At 26.6% G+C, this 19,376-nt stretch overlaps 1 protein-coding gene across 5 annotated transcripts in view; it reads left to right on the top strand.

The window, feature by feature from the left end:
• LOC100198141 (serine/threonine-protein kinase D3) overlaps positions 1-19,376 on the top strand; it is a 55,943-nt gene extending 36,567 nt beyond the window's left edge. For 3 of the 5 annotated variants that reach the window (XM_065805760.1, XM_065805759.1, XM_065805758.1), the window contains 5 exons: positions 9,959-10,066; positions 14,505-14,665; positions 14,881-14,987; positions 18,963-19,048; positions 19,133-19,376. In XM_065805760.1, coding sequence (XP_065661832.1) covers positions 9,959-10,066; positions 14,505-14,665; positions 14,881-14,987; positions 18,963-19,048; positions 19,133-19,297 — 627 coding nt within the window. In that variant the 3' untranslated portion in view covers positions 19,298-19,376. Of the gene's footprint in view, positions 1-9,958; positions 10,067-14,427; positions 14,666-14,880; positions 15,070-18,962; positions 19,049-19,132 lie in introns of those variants that run through there. The other 2 variants (XR_010640858.1, XM_065805761.1) reach the window with 2 other exon arrangements.

Genomic DNA, 19,376 nt, shown 5'->3' with positions numbered 1-19,376 from the left:
AAAACTTACCCAGATACACCATATGAAACAAGCTTATGGAGAAGACCACCATGCCAAACTTTATTAAAAGCCTTAGATATGTCAGAGTAATAGCCCTAGCCTCTCTGCCTACATCTAATGCACAACAAAATCTTTCAGTCACAGAAGTTAGCAAGTCTGCAGTAGAGAAGATTTTCCATTAACCCCTTAACTGCATCTAAGAGATATATTCGTCTCTGCAAGGTATAGCTCTCTGTGTGTCTGACAGATTATTCCGTTTAACTTTTTTTTTAATAAAACGTTTACAATTTATGGCGCTTACAAAAAAAAAAAAAAGTTTGAAATAATCGTAAATAAATATATTTTGCCGTAATAGAGAATGTAATTTTTGAGTCTACACCACAATTAAGTGGTTACAGGCGCGGGTTTAGCTTTTTAAAAAAGTTAGTCAAGAAATGTTAGCACTTCTAGGTATAGAGAGGGGCGGGGGCAGGGGGGGAGGGAGCCCCCTTCAAGCAAGGGGCAACCTAAATTTGCGCCCCTCGTTTGTCGAGGGGAGAAATTTAAATGGTTCAAAAATTTTTAAAAGAAACCACTTGTTTACAAACTCTTTAACTGACACTAAAACGGACACGAACCATCAGACCTGCTCAATCTGCCAAGCTTTAGTTTCTCTCCCATTGTTGTAAAATTGTTGTAAAAAAATCTCTTTTTCTTTTCTACAAATACTATCATGATCACTGTTCAAAGGAGCTACTATCTCTAGTTCCATCAACTAAAAGTCTAAAGCACTAATTATTTCAGACACACTTTTTATAAATTCAAAAAGAAGCATAGGGTTACACTAATTTAGATCGATTACAGGAAAAAAATACAACACATTAATTAAAAACACAACTATTATATTTCAAATTTAATACACAGTATAATTAATTTATGACAAAACAGTCACAACAAGCAATGTTTATACTTTTAGGTACTTTCTTAGGTCAGTTTTTAATTGATCGTTTATACCTTAAACGTTAATACCGGTACCTTGAAACAAATTTCTAATTTTACTTTAACTAGTCTCACAAGTTTAACCTGTTATATTTTGGTAATTTATAGAATTTATTTTGTCGAAATAAATTTTTTCTACAAAGTAAACAAATCACCTAAAAAAAAAGCCTTTTAAAAAAATTGTTACGAAGCAAAAACTAAAAGTGTGTCATAGTGCTCCACTCTCCCCTACATTGTTTCCGAAACAACAAAAATAATAAAAATCTAAATAGACTCACAACATTATTACCATTGATATAACAAAAATTATTATTGTTAACATGAAAGATACAATATAGTAACAACATACTAATATACAATATAGTAGTAACACAATATAGTAATAACATAATAATATACAATATAGTAGTAATAACATGAATATTAATCGTAAACAATGTAAACAAATTTGCGATGCGGCTGGTTACCTTAACTGTATTGAAGTCATTTTTTCCCCAATACTGCTGGCTAATGATCAATAAAGTAAATTTTAAGTCATGAAATTTTACAAAACTAAAACCATATTTTAACAGTTAAGCAAGGTAATCTAAAATAATGGCGCTGAGTAAAACATTTAAAAAAGTAGAACTAAAAAAATAAAAAAAAAGATATATTTAATAAAATAAATATTTAAATTTGTATAAAACATAATGCTCTTAATTAAAATATAAAAAATACAGTACATCAAAAAGTAAAATCATATATATTTTTAAAATGTAAAAACTGATAAAAATCCTATCCTACCGATTGAAGGTGTTAAGGTTACTAAAAAGAAAAAAAAATAGTATATTTAAAATCAAAATATTGAAATATTTTATATTAAAAAATCTAATTAAAATAATTTTACTTTCATAATTTTAATTTGTTTTACTTCATGTGTTTTATTAAATCTTAAAATTTTAAACTAAAAAAAATATTTAAAAAAAGTAATACTAACATTTCACTTTTTTTTTCAATCAAATTAATTCAATTTAATATGTTGGAACAACAACAACTTGTAATACTTATTCTTAGTCTTATATTTATTACATAACCCTGTTCATTGCTTGTTTAAAATTGAGGAAGGACTGACCTCTGAAATTTTAACAACACATTTTGTTCAGAAGAAAGGTAACTGTATTGTATTTGGAAAAAAAAAAAAAGATTTTGTTACTAATATGGCCCAGACACTAAGTATTACATAAACTAATTATATATAGAGTAATTTTAATTAAAAATTTAAAACAACTTAAAAGGCATTAAAAATAAAATATTAAAAGTTAACTTACAAATTAACAAATAAAAAAAACTTGTTAAAGAAAATGAATAATAAAAAAAGATAAAAGGTTAACAGTTATAATCTGTAAAATTTAATCTATGATTGTTAAGTGCAAATAAGTCTATAACTTTTTCAACATTAAGTTCTATCTCTTGGTAAATATGCAATAAAGCAAGACTGTTCATTCTCTCAGATGACATAGTACTTCATATGCAGTTTTTTAATCGTCTCATAGCTGAAAATGATCTTTCCCACGCAGAAGAGGTTACAGGCAATGTTACTAGAATGCAAAGACAAATTTTTAAATTTGCAAATTGATTGTTAGGAAGACTTTTTAAAGTACTTGGAATATTATCTGGTAAGCAAGTTTTTTCTTGAACCCGAAAGCTTTTCCACAAATCAAGTTCTGCGCTTAAAGAAATTGCACATGGCAAATTTGTTAAAAAAAAAATTATAAAAGATTGAAACTTAATTTTTCAGTCAATTTTCTTAGAAACATAAGACATCTGGAATGATAACAAAACCATCATAAGCAACCAAAGCATCATCACTAAATCTGTTATTAACTTCGAATAGGAGGTGATCAATGAGTGGTATGGTTTACGATTTCTTGAAATAATCTGAAGTTGAACAAGAAGGAACATTATATCTATATATTTTACAACTTGATACTCTTGGTTTAACTTCTGCAACATCAACTTTAGAATCATACCACTTAATGTGATAATCATCTATTAGATTTCTAAGTGTAAACACACAACTTTTTAATGCTGAAATAGAGCTTAAACCATCAGAAATATCAAAAGTTTTACCTTGCAACATTGTGTAACAGGAATAGTGTAGTCAAGAACTGTTCTAGTAATCACTAAAGATGCAATAAAATCAAAAGTAATGAGTTTTAAAAAACAAGAAGCTTGTGAGAAAGTTTCTTTATTGCACTTTTTTCTAAGTTCATGCTCATTCCTTTAAGACAAAAACAATAGGTACAAACAAACTTTCAAAATCATCCAACCCAGTTATGCGTTCAACCCATCTTGTGCGACAAATATCAATTAATTTTTTGTTTGTTGCAGAAGGACAATGTTTGGTGATAGCTGCTTCTAAGAAATTTTGTCTTGACTCAGAAAAATTAAAAAAATAAGACAATTGTTTTATTTGCTCCATCATATTTCTGACTTCTTGCAGTTTTGCACGAATTTGCTACACTAAGATTAAAGTGATGACTAAAACTGCTTTGTCATTGTGATTTTTAATTCTCTTTGCAAAACCTTTAACATGACCAGCAACAGATCCTGCACCATCATACCCTTGGCCTCGACAATTGGAAATGTCAAGAGAATAATTTTTAAGACATGATAAAATAGTTTTGCAAAGAGCTTCTCCTAATAAACCATATTGGCAATGCAAAAAACCCATAAATTCTTCTCTAACATCAAAAGAACTATCTATAAATCTAATAATTAAAGATATTTGTTCCTGATTAGAGCAATCAGATGCTTCATCAGCAACTATCGAAAAAAATTGATTTTCCTTTATATCGGAAATTAAAATATTCTGGATATATTTACCACAGCAATTTATTAATTCATTTTGAGACAAATAAGAAATATTAGATGCATTCTTTGCACAGTTTGTTAAGATGATGCTCAAGAACTTTATCCCCACCGCTGATCCTGTAGTTTAAAAGTTCCAACTCAAAACAAAATTTCCTACTCCATTTACTAAAGAATATTTCGTGACGATTTCCAACAGTAGGATGATGTTGGGAATTGTCACGACCTCTATATTGAGCCTAAGAAAATGATTGAGTCAACAATTGAAAGCAATTTGTCCTGATTTAAAGCAACCTTTTAATATTCTTTATTAATTAAAATATCAATATTTTGAATACTTCTATTCATTGTATTTAAAACTGCTGAAAATATGGTCCAGGTGTTATAATGAAGACTTTGTACAGCATAGTGATGTTCATTAATCTTTCCTTTTTTCCCATGATAATGTCTTTCAAAAGCACTCACAGCATCTGGCCAGTGCTTTACAGGCTGAGAAAACAAGTTTTTACATCTACTAGATTTCGAAAAGTATTTAAACCCAAACAAAACACAACTCAAACAATATGCTCCATCTTCAGATGGTGAATAACTAAGCCATGAAAATTGCTTAAACCAGATAAGTTGGAAAGATCGTCCATTTGTTTTTGGAAAACAATAACGCTTATCAGGCACAAATCATTTCTAATCAAGTTTTTTAATTGCAAATCATTTAAAGTAGATGCCTTTGAACAAAAGCATGCAATATCATATTCACTTGACAACTTATTTGTATTAGACCCTAGTTTTGAAATTTTGGCAGATAAAAACTTTTTTTTTTAAATTTTATAATCATTTTCATTTAAAGGTAGAAAAGTATTGGAAGAACATGATTTTGAATCTGTAAAGGAATCAAAAACACTATTTCTGTGAGAGGATGTTATAAATTTGTTGTTATTAAGTCCATATAAAAAAGATTTATTAGCAATGGTAAAAATAGGTGGTTCTTGATTGGTGTTGTATTTATCTGTAAACATAGTAATTGTTAATTGTTTAGCACAATTACTAACTTTTTTACATAAAAGTTTACGCTTCAAGCATTTCTCATCTGAAATGAAAACTAGAGGTACATAATGGTTGTGTTTATATGGAAGTGGAGGATTTGATCCTTCAAAACAAAACAATAAATTCAGAACATCTGATGATGCAGATAAAATACAAGGTTCAATTTTAAGATTAAAAATAAGTTTATATTTTAGGAGAGAACTAATTGTTCTGTAGTAACACTGAACTTGCTTAAAACACACAGTTGAAAGAGCAAGAATGCAAAGAAAACCAGACCATACGAGTTCTTAACATATATGTAATGCTTCTTCCTTAACAGGATCATCTTTTAATTTTCCTGAGTCTACAGAATGTGTGGACACAGACACTGCTAACAAATTATCTATTGATGAAAACTCATTTGGATACTTAATGCACAAGCTGACAAGCGATGGATGATTACTGTAAAATGAGGGAATTAAATATAAATTAATTGCTGTCAGAATTCTTTAATCCATTACCAAACTATTATCACCACTCAGACAAATAGAAAACGAACTAAATAGACAATTACCAGTAGATTCAGATCTTAAAAAAAAAATGAATAAAGCTTTTTAATACACAGTAGAAGAGATCCAACAGCAAGCTTAATGTAAAATAAAACTTTATTCAAGTATTTATATGTTTGATTAAAAAAAAAGCAAATCAATTAGATTAAAGCAAAAGATAAAAAAATGGTTTGCTAACTTTCTTAAAGCAATTTTAAGTTTATTTTTATTATTATTTTAATGTAATTATTATTGCTATTATTATTATTATTATTATTATTATTATTATTATTTTAATGTAAATGAGAAATGCTTACTTCAACGCCATAGTTTTCCTTGAGTTCTGCGGAATGTCACACTCAACAGAAATATTTCTCTTTATTGACTTTTGAACAATCAATAAGTCATAAAGATCTGGTTTGTGAAGGAAATTAATCTTTAATGACAATTCGGAATAAACAGTTTGTAGATATTCAATACAACCATTCTGATTAATTTTCTTACAGACTGTAAAGAAATGCAAGACATGCTAAGAAAATGTTTTAATTTAGTCAGTTGAAAGTTTCTTTTAAAATCTGCAATCGACAGAAACAAACAATAGATTTAAAAACGACTAACTTGCGCCTAACTTGGCCTGAAGTTAACCTACCGAACGATGAAAAAAATCACTAGTTAAATAAACTAATAATTTTTTGGACCTTCGTTTGCCAAATAAACGGGCCAAGTTAGACACAAAAATGTTTTGCCTAACTTGATCTGAAGTTACGTTACTGGAGGATAAAAAGGAAAACATTTAATAAGAATTTATAACATTTTGAAATCTTGTCAACCAAATAAACAAGCCAGGTTAGGCGCGCCTAATATGGTCTGAAATTACGCTACCAATAACAAAATTAGAATCCACTTTACAAATATTTCTTAGATTCGGAAGCCGGTGAAAAATGAGCAAGATGAGTACTTTATATAAAAATTCCTTAGATATCGCTAATTTACATACAAAAAATCACAAAATAAAATTAAAAAATGTATTTTTTTTTAATTAGAAAGCTTTTTAATTAAAAAGTGTTTACTAAAAAAGATGTTAGTTGACACGCCTAACAAGCCTAACCCTAAACCTGCCCCTGGGGTTAAATCAAGAGAGTAAATAGTATCAGTATTATTTTAGCAATAGTCATTCAAATATACTGACAAATTCTTATAAATTTAAATAAATAAGAGATAATCAAACAAATATAAACTAAGAATAATAGTGTTTGATGTTCATTTAGAAAAAAGTAAATGATTATCTAGTTTAAAATTCTTATTTTTTCTTAGAAACTCACCACTTTACACTTTAATTTCTTTGCAAAAGTGTTCCATAGTTTTGGTCCATTGTATGTTATTCCATATTCAGAATACTTTATACTAATTCTTGGGAATTTTTAAGCACTCTGTTGGTTTGTTCTAAGAGAACACTTTTTGTTCACATTTTTCTTAAATTTATTATTAAAGCTTTTTAGAATCAAGCTGTTATTATATTTATACATAAAAATTAAGTGTTGGTAAATGTTTCATATATATTCATCGTTTGGATGTTTTTCATTAATGGCTTTGCTTGTTGATTTTTTTTTTATATAAGTCTGCATGCATGTTTTTGTAGGTAAAATATTTTTTATTCATTTTTTTGGTCGAGTGCTAGCCCATGTAATATAAGTAATAGTATGTAATATATACAATAGACCGGGTGAAAAAAAACAATTGCTTTTACTCAGCGTTTTTAGATTTATTGCTCAGCTTTACGTGAATAAAATTTTTAATGATTTTGCTAAAATTTTTATTCACGTAAAGCTGTGCAATTACTCAGGGTTTTTAAAGTAAATTGCTCAGCTTTACTCAAATAAAAATTTGAACGATTTTGCTCAAATTTTTATTCATGTAAAGCTGAGCAGTTACTCCAAAACACTGTGTAAAACCAGTTACTTTTTTTGCAATAGTTTTACTAATTTTTGATTGAATTTAGTTTCTGGAGAAACCATGATAAATTTTCATCAACAAGATTTTTATTGACTTATTTTTTTCAATTAGTTTATCATTTAAAATCAAATCAGGAAGGTTTTCACCTTGTGTATAAAGTTTATTTTATATTATTTACATTAAATGATAGAATATTAGCCTTAAATCATTCATTAACATTCCTTAATTCAAACTATATATCATAATAAAGTTGTTTAATGTCAGTGTTTAAAAGGTTTGGAAGAGATTTGTATTGTCAGTGAACATTATCTAGTTAAGCTTTGCTGATGCATTATTTGAATCATTCACGTAAATCAAGAAAAGCAGTAGGCCAAGAATTGACCCTTGTGGGACTGGGAATATGATTTTCAGTTCTTCTAATTCATTATTAACAACATTTATTTATCACTTTGTAGTGTTTTATTTCTTCTAAAAAAAAAGGAAACGATCAACTGTATTATATGCTTTTGATTGGCTGATGAATAATTTAAAGTGAAGTTATTATTTTCAAATTCAATTTGAAAATAATAACTTCATTACTGTTAGTAATTTGGTTTACCACTTTAATTATTGCATGTTCAGTTGAATGATTCTTCCGAAAACCAAACTGTTTTGTGTAAAATTAATTATTATCATTAAAGTAGTTATAAAGTTTATTATAAATGGCACGTTCAAATCTTTTTGAAAGTACAGAAAGTACTGATACAGGTTAGTGATAATTAGCATAATTATCAGGTTTTTAATTAATTAGCATAATTAGTGACTTAGATTAATATTTTTGTGCATCAGAGAAAATTTATTTATTTATTGAAAGTTTTATAATATAAATCAAAGGTCTGTAAATGTACTTCTTGTTTGAGATAACTATATTACTAGAGGCATCATCATAGTCATCAAAATCAGATTTATTCTTTTTTTTTTTAAAGAAAAGGCTATTTTATACTCTTTAAGAGAAAAGTCTCTATCTTACAGTATTGCACCATTTAAAGATTTAAGATATTTTTGAAATGAATTTGGTGTGGTTATGATTTTTAAGATATTTTTGAAATGAATTTGGTGTGGTTAAAATTTTTTTAACAAGGTTAGGGTCAATGTTTGTAAAATACTTATTTAATTCATTCAAGATTTGTAAGCGACAATAAATATTAGATTTATTCATATTTATTCTTTGAGGTAGTATAGCCATATTTATTTTGTTTCTCCCCAATTTATCATTAATTACATGGCATGTTATTTTACATCAAACTTGTTTTTTGTAATTTTTTTACTTTGATAGTTTTTTTTAGCTTTCTTGAGAGGATTTTTGTAAAACCATTTATTTATTTTTTTATTATTTTTCCTTCTGTTTTTTAAAAATTGTTTTAAAGTCTTTCATTTTTTGAACATTTTCTGAGTTTTATTCATCCATGGGTTTAGTATTTTTTTTTTTTTTTAGTCATTTTTAATTCATATGGACACTTTTCATTATAGATATCAAGAAATGTTTGTATAAAAACATTAAATGCAAAGTATTAAAATTAATTTAATAAAAAATATTTAAAAAATATTAAAAATGAATATATTATTTGTATTCTCACATTTAAAAACCTGATTCCATGCCTCCCTTGCTCTGAACCCTCTTGCTCTGAAGACTCTTGCTGTAATGCGTCTTGCTCTGAAGCCTCTTGTTGTGACGCCTCTTGCTCTGAAGTCTCTTGCTGTGACGCCTTTTGCTCTAGTTTATTGGATTTTCTTATTAATTGTTGATAGATTGCATTTTTTTAGAGTTACAACTTCAATATTGTCATTGAATGTGACTCTGAAAGGATTTATTTTAACATATATTGGGAAGCGGTCACTAATATCAGTTTTAAGAAATCTCAAATGATGTTTCTATATAATTGTTAATAAGAATATTATCAAAAAAATGTCAAAAAAAGATTTTGTTTTTGGATATTTTTTATATGTCAATACATTCAAGTTTATAACACTGGCATTATACAAACTTTTTTTCTTTATTAGTTTTTAAGACTAAATTAAGTTGTTTAAAAAATATATTTTTTAAGCAATTCAATTTTGCCATTTGGTGGTCGATATACACACCCAACAATTATGTTTTTTTTTTTTGTTTCTTATTATTTCAATGAATAGACTTTCATAATTAAGATTTGATGACCTTAGTTTATTTTCTATTTTGTATGAATATTTGTCTAAAACATATACACCAACTCCTCCATTTTTTTACTTTGTCATAGAAGACTAATTTATAATTAGGCAGTTTGTAATTAGAATTAGAATCAAATATTTTATGATGTGTAGTCTCTGCTGGAGATATGTCACATCAAACCTGTAATTTATAATATTTAAAAAGACTTTAAACTTGTCAAAAAAATTGGTTTATTTCTTTTTTCCCTTAAACTCATAAGGATCAAAATACAGTGTTTTCATTAAATTCTTTTGAGTTTCTTGAAAAATATTTGTGTTATTTATTAAATTGTCATTTATCTTATTATATATTTATGTTATTATATTAAATATCTAGATTTTATCTATTAAACATTTTAGGTTTTTTAATAGCTGATTTTTTTCAGATTTTGACAGCTCTCCATTTTCTTCATGAAATCAACATTGTTCATTGTGACCTAAAACCAGAAAATGTTCTTTTGTCAGGAGTTTCTTCCAAAGGAGGTTTTCCTCAGGTATCTAAATAAATAATTTTTATCTTTTATTTTATCTTATCTCCTCATAGCTCATAAAGATGAACTGCATGCAAAGTTGAAATGTAATATGATAAATTGTGGAAATATTGATTTTAATATTGTTAAACATTTCTTTATGCTATATTGGGTGCAATACTGTATGTTTTTACAAAGTAATAGTTTATATATATATATATATATATAATATATATATATATATATATATATATATATATATATATATATATATATATATATATATATATATATATATATATATATATATAATGGGTGGGCGTAAAGAATAAGAAAATTTCATATTGATTTTTAAGTAGATACTAAAAAAATTATCTGTTCATTTTATATATTGATTTAATAAAGAAATAGAACTCTTTAATATTATAAATGTTTATTTAAAATTAAGCCACCTTGATTTTGTTCAATAGCAAAAACTCGAGACCTAAAACTATCAATCGAATCTTGGATACTTTTCAAGGGATTTCTTTAACAACTTCTTTTATTTTTTTAACAAGCTCAATCTTTTTACTAAAAGATTTCGATTTCAAACGATCCTCCACTTCATTCCAAAAAAAATAATATAAGGGATTAAGGTTTGGCGACTTCGGTGGTCAGATTTTAGGTGGAATGTTTTCAATGCCCATGAGCTCAAGGTTTTCGATAGTTTGTTTGCTTGTGTGTGACGTGGCGCCATCTTACTAATAGATAAAATTATCTCCAATTAGTCAAATTCCTTCTTGTTTAACAATTGGTAGGACATTTTTTATGTAAAAATCTGAATTAATGCTCATATTGTCTGGCTTAACTACTAATTTGGTTCGTCCATTAAAAGTGAGTCCACACCATGGCTTTAAAAGTAAATTTATGTACTGGATGAAAGCCAATGTCTTCGTTAGCAGCTTGTCTTGATTCAGCATAAATTCTGTCGTTTTGACAATTGTTTTGCCCATCTTGATTGAATATCTTCCCATCTGGAAATAGGATTTTTTAGCAAGTCGGTTTAGTGAACCGATTTCTTATGAGAAAACGACTTTCTTTTTTCGATGTGAGCTGCAGTTAATACAGGAACACCAATTTTTTTTAACTGACTTTTTTTTCTTGTTAGATACAAGATTTTGCCTTACTTTTGCGATGAATTGTTTTGTTCAAATGCTCCTTGGCCTACCAGGCGAGGCTTTGGCTGAGATTCCAGATTTAAGTATACAATTGACCCATCTGTACACTGTTGCCCTAGATGTTTCTGTTTGTAATAAACTATAGATTTTTTGAGCCTTGAAACCTTGCTCTAGCCAAGATTTAATTATATATCAAAAGATTAGATTTAGCGTCATTATTTTAACAAATTCTAAAGGCAAAATTTCAAAAGCTATAACATTTTAAACAAGGTTAACATTTTAAACAAGGTTAACATTTTAAACAAGGTTAACATTTTAAACAAGGTTAACATTTTAAACAAGGTTAACATTTTAAACAAGGTTAACATTTTAAACAAGGTTAACATTTTAAACAAGGTTAACATTTTAAACAAGGTTAACATTTTAAACAAGGTTAACATTTTAAACAAGGTTAACATTTTAAACAAGGTTAACATTTTAAACAAGGTTAACATTTTAAACAAGGTTAACATTTTAAACAAGGTTAACATTTTAAACAAGGTTAACATTTTAAACAAGGTTAACATTTTAAACAAGGTTAACATTTTAAACAAGGTTAACATTTTAAACGAGGTTAACATTTTAAACAAGGTTAACATTTTAAACAAGGTTAACATTTTAAACAAGGTTAACATTTTAAACAAGGTTAACATTTTAAACAAGGTTAACATTTTAAACAAGGTTAACATTTTAAACAAGGTTAACATTTTAAACAAGGTTAACATTTTAAACAAGGTTAACATTTTAAACAAGGTTAACATTTTAAACAAGGTTAACATTTTAAACAAGGTTAACATTTTAAACGAGGTTAACATTTTAAACAAGGTTAACATTTTAAACGAGGTTAACATTTTAAACAAGGTTAACATTTTAAACAAGGTTAACATTTTAAACAAGGTTAACATTTTAAACAAGGTTTCATGATGTATAATAATATGTATAAAACTTGGAATAATTTATTTGCAACATAATTAATTAGCAAAACTTGTTTCATTCTTTATGCCCATTATATGCGGTAGTGGTGTAGTAGTAGAGTGCTCGCTTCATAAGCAAGATGTCTTGAGCTCTATCCCCACCATGTTTCTAGTAGTTTAGTGCTCAACTTGTTTCTTCGCGCAGCAAACTTGTTTGTCAAGGTTGGTGTTTTAGAGTAGCCTCATTGACTGAAGTGGCTCTGCCTTTTTTATTAAAACAAAAATTTTATTTAATAAAAAAATCTTTGTTTAAAATAATATAAGTAAACAATTTACTTTAAGGATTCAAACAAAATATTTCTTTAACAAAAAGAATTATGTTATAAAATTAAAATAGACTTCAAAACTATGGAAACATGTTTATGGACCGAAAAGTCTTTTGTGCTACAATATGGTAATCTAAAAAGGAAAAAAATTTGAAAAAAAAGAGTGAAGTATACAATCAAGAGTCTACTCTTGACACAGTCAAATATTACCAACAAACCATGGTTTGAGGATGCAATTGGTGCTCATGGATCGGGAAACTTGTACTGAGTTGAAGGAACTATTGACCAACATGAGTACTATTGTATTTTAGTGTACCAATTAAAACCAAGTAAAAAGTATCTATCTCTGGATAAAATTTATACTTTTCAACAAGATAATGACCCAAAACACACAACAAGGAAAAATAAAAGATTTATATGAAATGCTGTAATATCTACTTTTGAGTAGCCCACACAATCGCCAGATCTTAATTCAATTGAGAATGTGTGTTCTATATTAAATGCTAAACATAAAGATAGAAAGCCTAGTAATGAAAATAAACAACTTTTAAAACTTCTAAAAGGTTCAAGTTTGTTGGGAGTTATCTTGTAAATCAAATGGTTAAAAGTATGCCTTACAAATGCCAATTGGTTATTGATTCTAAAAGTATTGCGATCAATTATTAAAACTGATTAAAATATATAAAGATTTAATTTTTATGAGGTTGCAATGAGTAAAAAGTAATTGTATCAAGTTTTCCAAATTAAAACAAAAAATGAACAAGTATATTTATATGAGCATTTGCTCACTTTTTTTGCTTATCTAAATCGATAACGGCTTTTTTAAAAAAAGAAGAAAATGAAGAATAATGAATGAAAAGATTGCTGCCCTATCTCAAATCCTCAGTCGATGTAGCAGCGCTCCACTGCGAGGCAGAATATTTGTCAATCGATGTATGTACTGAAGCTCTGGCAGCAGGCTATTTCAGTATGACGCCATACTACTCACCTAAATCAGCAGTATAATCAGCTTTTTTTTTAATCAGCAAAAATTTTAAATGGTACTCCAAACCTCCCCCCCCCCCTCCTTCCCCCACTTGACACTTACTCGTACCAGCCCTGTGTGTGCATATATATATATATATTTATATATATATATATATATATATATATATATATATATATGTATATATATATATATATATATATGTATATATATATATATATATATATATTTATATATTTATATATTTATATATATATATATATATGTATATATATATATATATATATATGTATATATATATATATATATATATATTTATATATTTATATATTTATATATATATATATATATATATATATATATATATATATATATATACATATAATACAATTATTTTTATTAGTTGTATATATATTTATATTATACATATATATATTTATATTGAATATATAAATACACATAAATACACACACATATACATATGTATGTATATGTATATATATGTGTATATATATATATATATATATATATATATATATATATATATATATATATATATATATATATATATATATATATATATATATATATACTGAAACAAATATATATAATAATTTTATATTTTATATTTAAGTATTATATTATTTATAAACTTACAAATAATTATATCATTTTATATTTTATATATATATATGCATATATATATATATTTTAAATTTCATATATATAAATATATGTATATATATATATATCTATATATATATATATATATATATATATATATATATATATATATATATATATATATATATATATATATATATATATATATATATATATATATAAATATATATATTTATATATATAGATAATTTCTGTTACCTTTAATAAACTCTAAGGATTTTTGGTTCCTTTTATTTTTAATGAAGAAATTACTTTATATTGTAATTTCTCTTCAACCAAGGTTACCAATTATATTCATAAATTGGCATGAATAAACCAAATATATGCATACAGGGTTTTTTTGTAATTGTTTCAAAGATAAAATTGTGCGATTTTGGTTTTTCACGAATAATTGGGCGTGAATCTTTTCGCCGTTCAAAGGTTGGTACACCTGCTTATCTACCACCAGAGGTTTTGAACAATAGAAAATATAATCGATCATTAGATATGTGGTCGATAGGAGTTATTATATATGTCAGGTATTTACACATTTCTATTTTTATTATAATAAAATGCTATAATAAACATTCCATTATTATTTCTCGATTAAAAATAAAATCTCGATTAAAAATGTAATGTTTTATAATAGTTATTATCTTGTTTTATTACAATTTTAAAAATGAAAATGACAGTTTTTATTGTTTCCATATTTCCCAAATTTTCTTTAATCTTTTGCTTTTGTTACTTTTTCAAGTGTAAGTGGAACGTTCCCATTTAATGAGGATGAAGAAATTACAGACCAGATAAAAAATGCAGCATTTATGTATCCAATCTATCCATGGGGTGGAATTTCTAAAGAGTGTGAGTTCTTGTTTCAGAATATGACAGTTTTCAATGATATACTGTTTTTTAAACGAAGTTACTTGGAAATTTATTTTTTTAGGTATTTATTGTTTTTGATAACGTTATTATTATTTAAAAACACAACATAAGCAAATACGTAATAAAAATACAACACCTAAGAAGCAAAAAAGGAGGGCTTATGAGAGGAAAATTGCAGGTTTGAAAATTCAAAAAAACTCTACGTAGAAGAAATTGATGGGGTATATTCTAAAATAAAAACAATATTTAAAAAAATTAAAAAAAGGGGTTTTCTATTAACACTTTTTGATCTGGTAGTACCCGTTGCGCGGATTGCTGTTTATCGTCGGGTCCTGTATTTGTACCCAATTTTTTTATTTTATTTGAAAAACCACAACCAAAAATTTAATCACATTTATTTGAGTGAGTAGTTAAACAGAAGTAAGCATAACTAATGTATTTTGTTTTATAAAATACATAATAAAATGTATTTTGTAAAACAAACCAAACATTTTATAAAATTTTATAAAATGTTTGGTTATTGAACTTATCTGTATATTTTATATATTGTATACTTATATATCATATTTTACTTATTATATTTTATATATTATATTATATTGAACATATCTGTTCTGTATATTTTATATATTGTATGATTATTTGTTATGTTTTATTTATTATATTTTATTAATGATGTTTGATATTTTACTTATTATATTTTAACACATTTTTTATATTTTAACACATTATTTTATATTTTAACACATTATTTTATATTTTAACACATTATTATTATATTTTAACACATTATTTTATATTTTAACACATTATTTTATATTTTAACACATTATTATTGTATTTTAACACATTATTTTATATTTTAACACATTATTATTATATTTTAACACATTATTTTATATTTTAACACATTATTATATTTTAATACATTGTTTTATATTTTAACACATTATTATTATATTTTAATACATTGTTTTATATTTTAACACATTATTATATTTTAATACATTGTTTTATATTTTAACACATTATTATTATATTTTAACACATTATTTTATATTTTTTAATAAAACTATTGATAAATTATCTGCATATTTTGTTCAAAAAATAAAACTCTATTGATAAATTTATATGTAAATAAACTTTTTTTTTTTTAACTTTCGGAGAAAAACCACTCACTGTAGAAATATGACATTAATCATTTCTTGTTATAATCGTTGTTATATTTTTGTTGTTTATATTTACTGTTATTTCATATTTAGAAACTAACATTGTTTAAGATAATATATATGATCTGGAACAACAACTAACTTTTGTTTACTCACTAACACTTTTCTGAATTATGTTATTTATAAAAAACAGTTTCGCTTATGATAAGGCACTTTACAAAATTTGGCACATATGGCAGGTTAAACTTTTTTTATTCTTATGCGCAGGTTAAACACGGTGCTGGGGTTTTACTTTAATGCCACCTGTAAAATTGGTGACTAGTTTATGTTTCTTTGTATGCTTTGACAATCTTCCTTTAAGATGAGTTCTTCTGGATGTAGCTGATGTACTTGGTACAGAACGGTTTTTATTTTCCGGAGTAAATTTGTTTATTCATTCTTTTGCTATATGATGTAAAAAAAACTTACTTTTTTTTTTAATTTGGATTTAATATTATAAAAACTCTAAATGCATTAAGTAGTGCACAGTTTATTAGAAACATCACAGTCCTTTTAGTCCATTTTGTGTACGATGTAGTAAAATACGACAAATATATTTAACACCTTTCATATATTTTTTATAATGAAATTATAAAAATTTTTGAGCCAACATGCCACGCATATTGGCTCAAAAATTTGTCACCCAATTTGTCACCCAATCAATATTGTGGTTTTCTACAATATCGGCTGAGTGTTTGTCAAAATCATTTAGACAGGTGATTTTGATTGCCAACATTGTAATGAAATGATTTGCCCACGACGAAAAATATATACCTCCTTTTTCAGTTATTCATTGATGATTTTTAAAACTTTGTTTGTGCGAATAGTGCCACATGTCCGGAATTTATGTTGTAATTGTATTTCACAAGCGTCAACACTATTATAATAGTTACCCATACATATGTGATGCCATAAGTTTAAATATGGCTGCAGAAGATTTAAAATTGTTTGTTGTAATTGACCTCCTTCTCCATAGTTTATATGAAAGTTACAAATACAGCTGGTTTAGCTTTACAAACCATTCTTATAAGAATTCCGTATTTTGGCATTTTTGAAGCATTATAAACTTTAAAGGGTAGGAGACTTCTCCATGACATGATGCTTTCATCTATTGATAATTCTCGCTGCGGTTTGTAAACTTTTGGAAATTTATGTAAAAAATAAGAAATAATGGAGCGAATCTTTTGACGTTTTTCCAATAATGCTGATCGAATGGAGGCGATTGTTATCCTCTCGATCAGCATTATTGGAAAAACGCCATGAATCTTTGTTTGTCAAAATCGATCCCTGCTCATTATTTGAGCAAAAATTGGAGTTTGAATTGTTTTGTTTGTCAACCAATATTCGTCCCTCGTATCTTTGTAGACTTTACTCATAAGTTGAAGAAGTTTTAGCCTTTTTTTTAGTTCCAACACAGACACATCTTTCCACTAAACAGATTTTACACTCTCTTTAAATAACTATATTTTGTGCGTGGTTGCGATTTATTTCTGTCGTCATATATTTAAATAAATTGCCATATATTTACATAAATCGTCCCAATAATTAGCTGAGCCACATTAACTACACTTCCAGAACTGCTTGGCATTACAGAAACCCTACTACTTAACCCTACCTACTTTTTCCTATAAATTGCTTGATTATAGGCACGTTATCATTTTCTGACCAGTCCAGTACTTTGTCATCACTTTCTTCAGAAAGGGTATTGACAAGATTCTTCTTCTTCTCACTTGAAATCAGACAATAAGACGAGAACAAACAAAAAAAGCACGTAATCTTTTTTGTGAAAAATAAATGAATACTTATATAATAAAATGAATGGCAAAATACAATCATGTTTTATTGCCACCAAACAACCAAAATACCACCATTTTTTATTGCAGTCACCAAACAGTCTTGAAGTCTATCAATAAAAATCCGACGAGAAACATTTTAAAACTGCTGAACAACATATATAAGACCATTTTACTTCATTAAAAATTTATCAGAATTTATTTCCCTTTAATGCTAATGCGTGCATGCAACAGGCTTTAGTGCTATGCCCCTCTTTAAAGTGGGTCATAGCATTAAAGTGGGTACAATTTCGCCAATAGTAGTTGCTTTACTTGAATTTTTTTTTTTTAATTATACCCGCTACGCAATACAATTGCGCTTGTTTGAGTACCCGCTTAAAAAGTGTTAATTATGTCAACAATTTTTTGGCGATTTTGACCTCCCTCTTGATAAAAAATTTGTTTATCAAGGGAAGGGAGGTCAATAAAACGCCGATTTTCCGCTAAAGTTCGCCGGAACGTGGGGGTACCGCGGCCCTAATTTTTTTCCAAGAATAGCCTCTGACACCCCTTATAAAACTACGTCAACATTTGATAATCCCTCCCCTCCCCTCCACTCCAAAAAAAATCCTCCCCCTTGGTAACAATTGAAAACAACAGAAACTCTCCTCCCTATTATATTGACATAACTAATGGGTAGCCCTGAATATCAGAAACAAAAAAGGTAACAATACATGTAAAATATATATGTAATATTTACAATGATTCACGATGTAAATATTCAATGTAACATTTACGATGGAAATATTACATACATTTAACTTCGTAACTTATATAGTTTTATAAACTACAGTGTAAATTGTACCGTATTTATAGTAACACGTTACCATTTAGCATGTATAAAAAACACATCATAACATGAGTAACGTAACCTAATTAAAAAAGTTTTTTTTTAATTTTATTCAATTTTTTAGGTCAAGATCTAATTAACCAACTTCTTCAAGTAAAAATAAAAAGCCGTCTAACTTGTAAACAAGCACTTCTTCACGCTTGGATGCAGGTATAATACTTTGAAAGTATAAATAATTTGTGAGCACCAAATTTGTTTTAAAATTTGAAATTTATATTTTACGCGCATTTTTAGGACTACGACATTTATACAGAATTACGCAGTTTGGAAACTTTAGTTGGCATTCGATACATAACACATGAGAGTGACGATGCTGCATGGGCGCGTTATCTTCAAAGTAAACTCTTCAGTGTAGAATCTATTGATGAAGAAACAAATCCTAATATAAGTTACTTATAATCAGTTTGTTTCAATTGCGAAGCAAATATTACATTATATATTATACATATATTATTGTACATATTATATAAATTCGTAT

The sequence above is a fragment of the Hydra vulgaris genome, chromosome 09 (assembly GCF_038396675.1).
Source record: "Hydra vulgaris chromosome 09, alternate assembly HydraT2T_AEP".
NCBI lineage: Eukaryota > Metazoa > Cnidaria > Hydrozoa > Anthoathecata > Hydridae > Hydra > Hydra vulgaris.
This window is presented reverse-complemented; position numbering and strand designations above follow the sequence as displayed.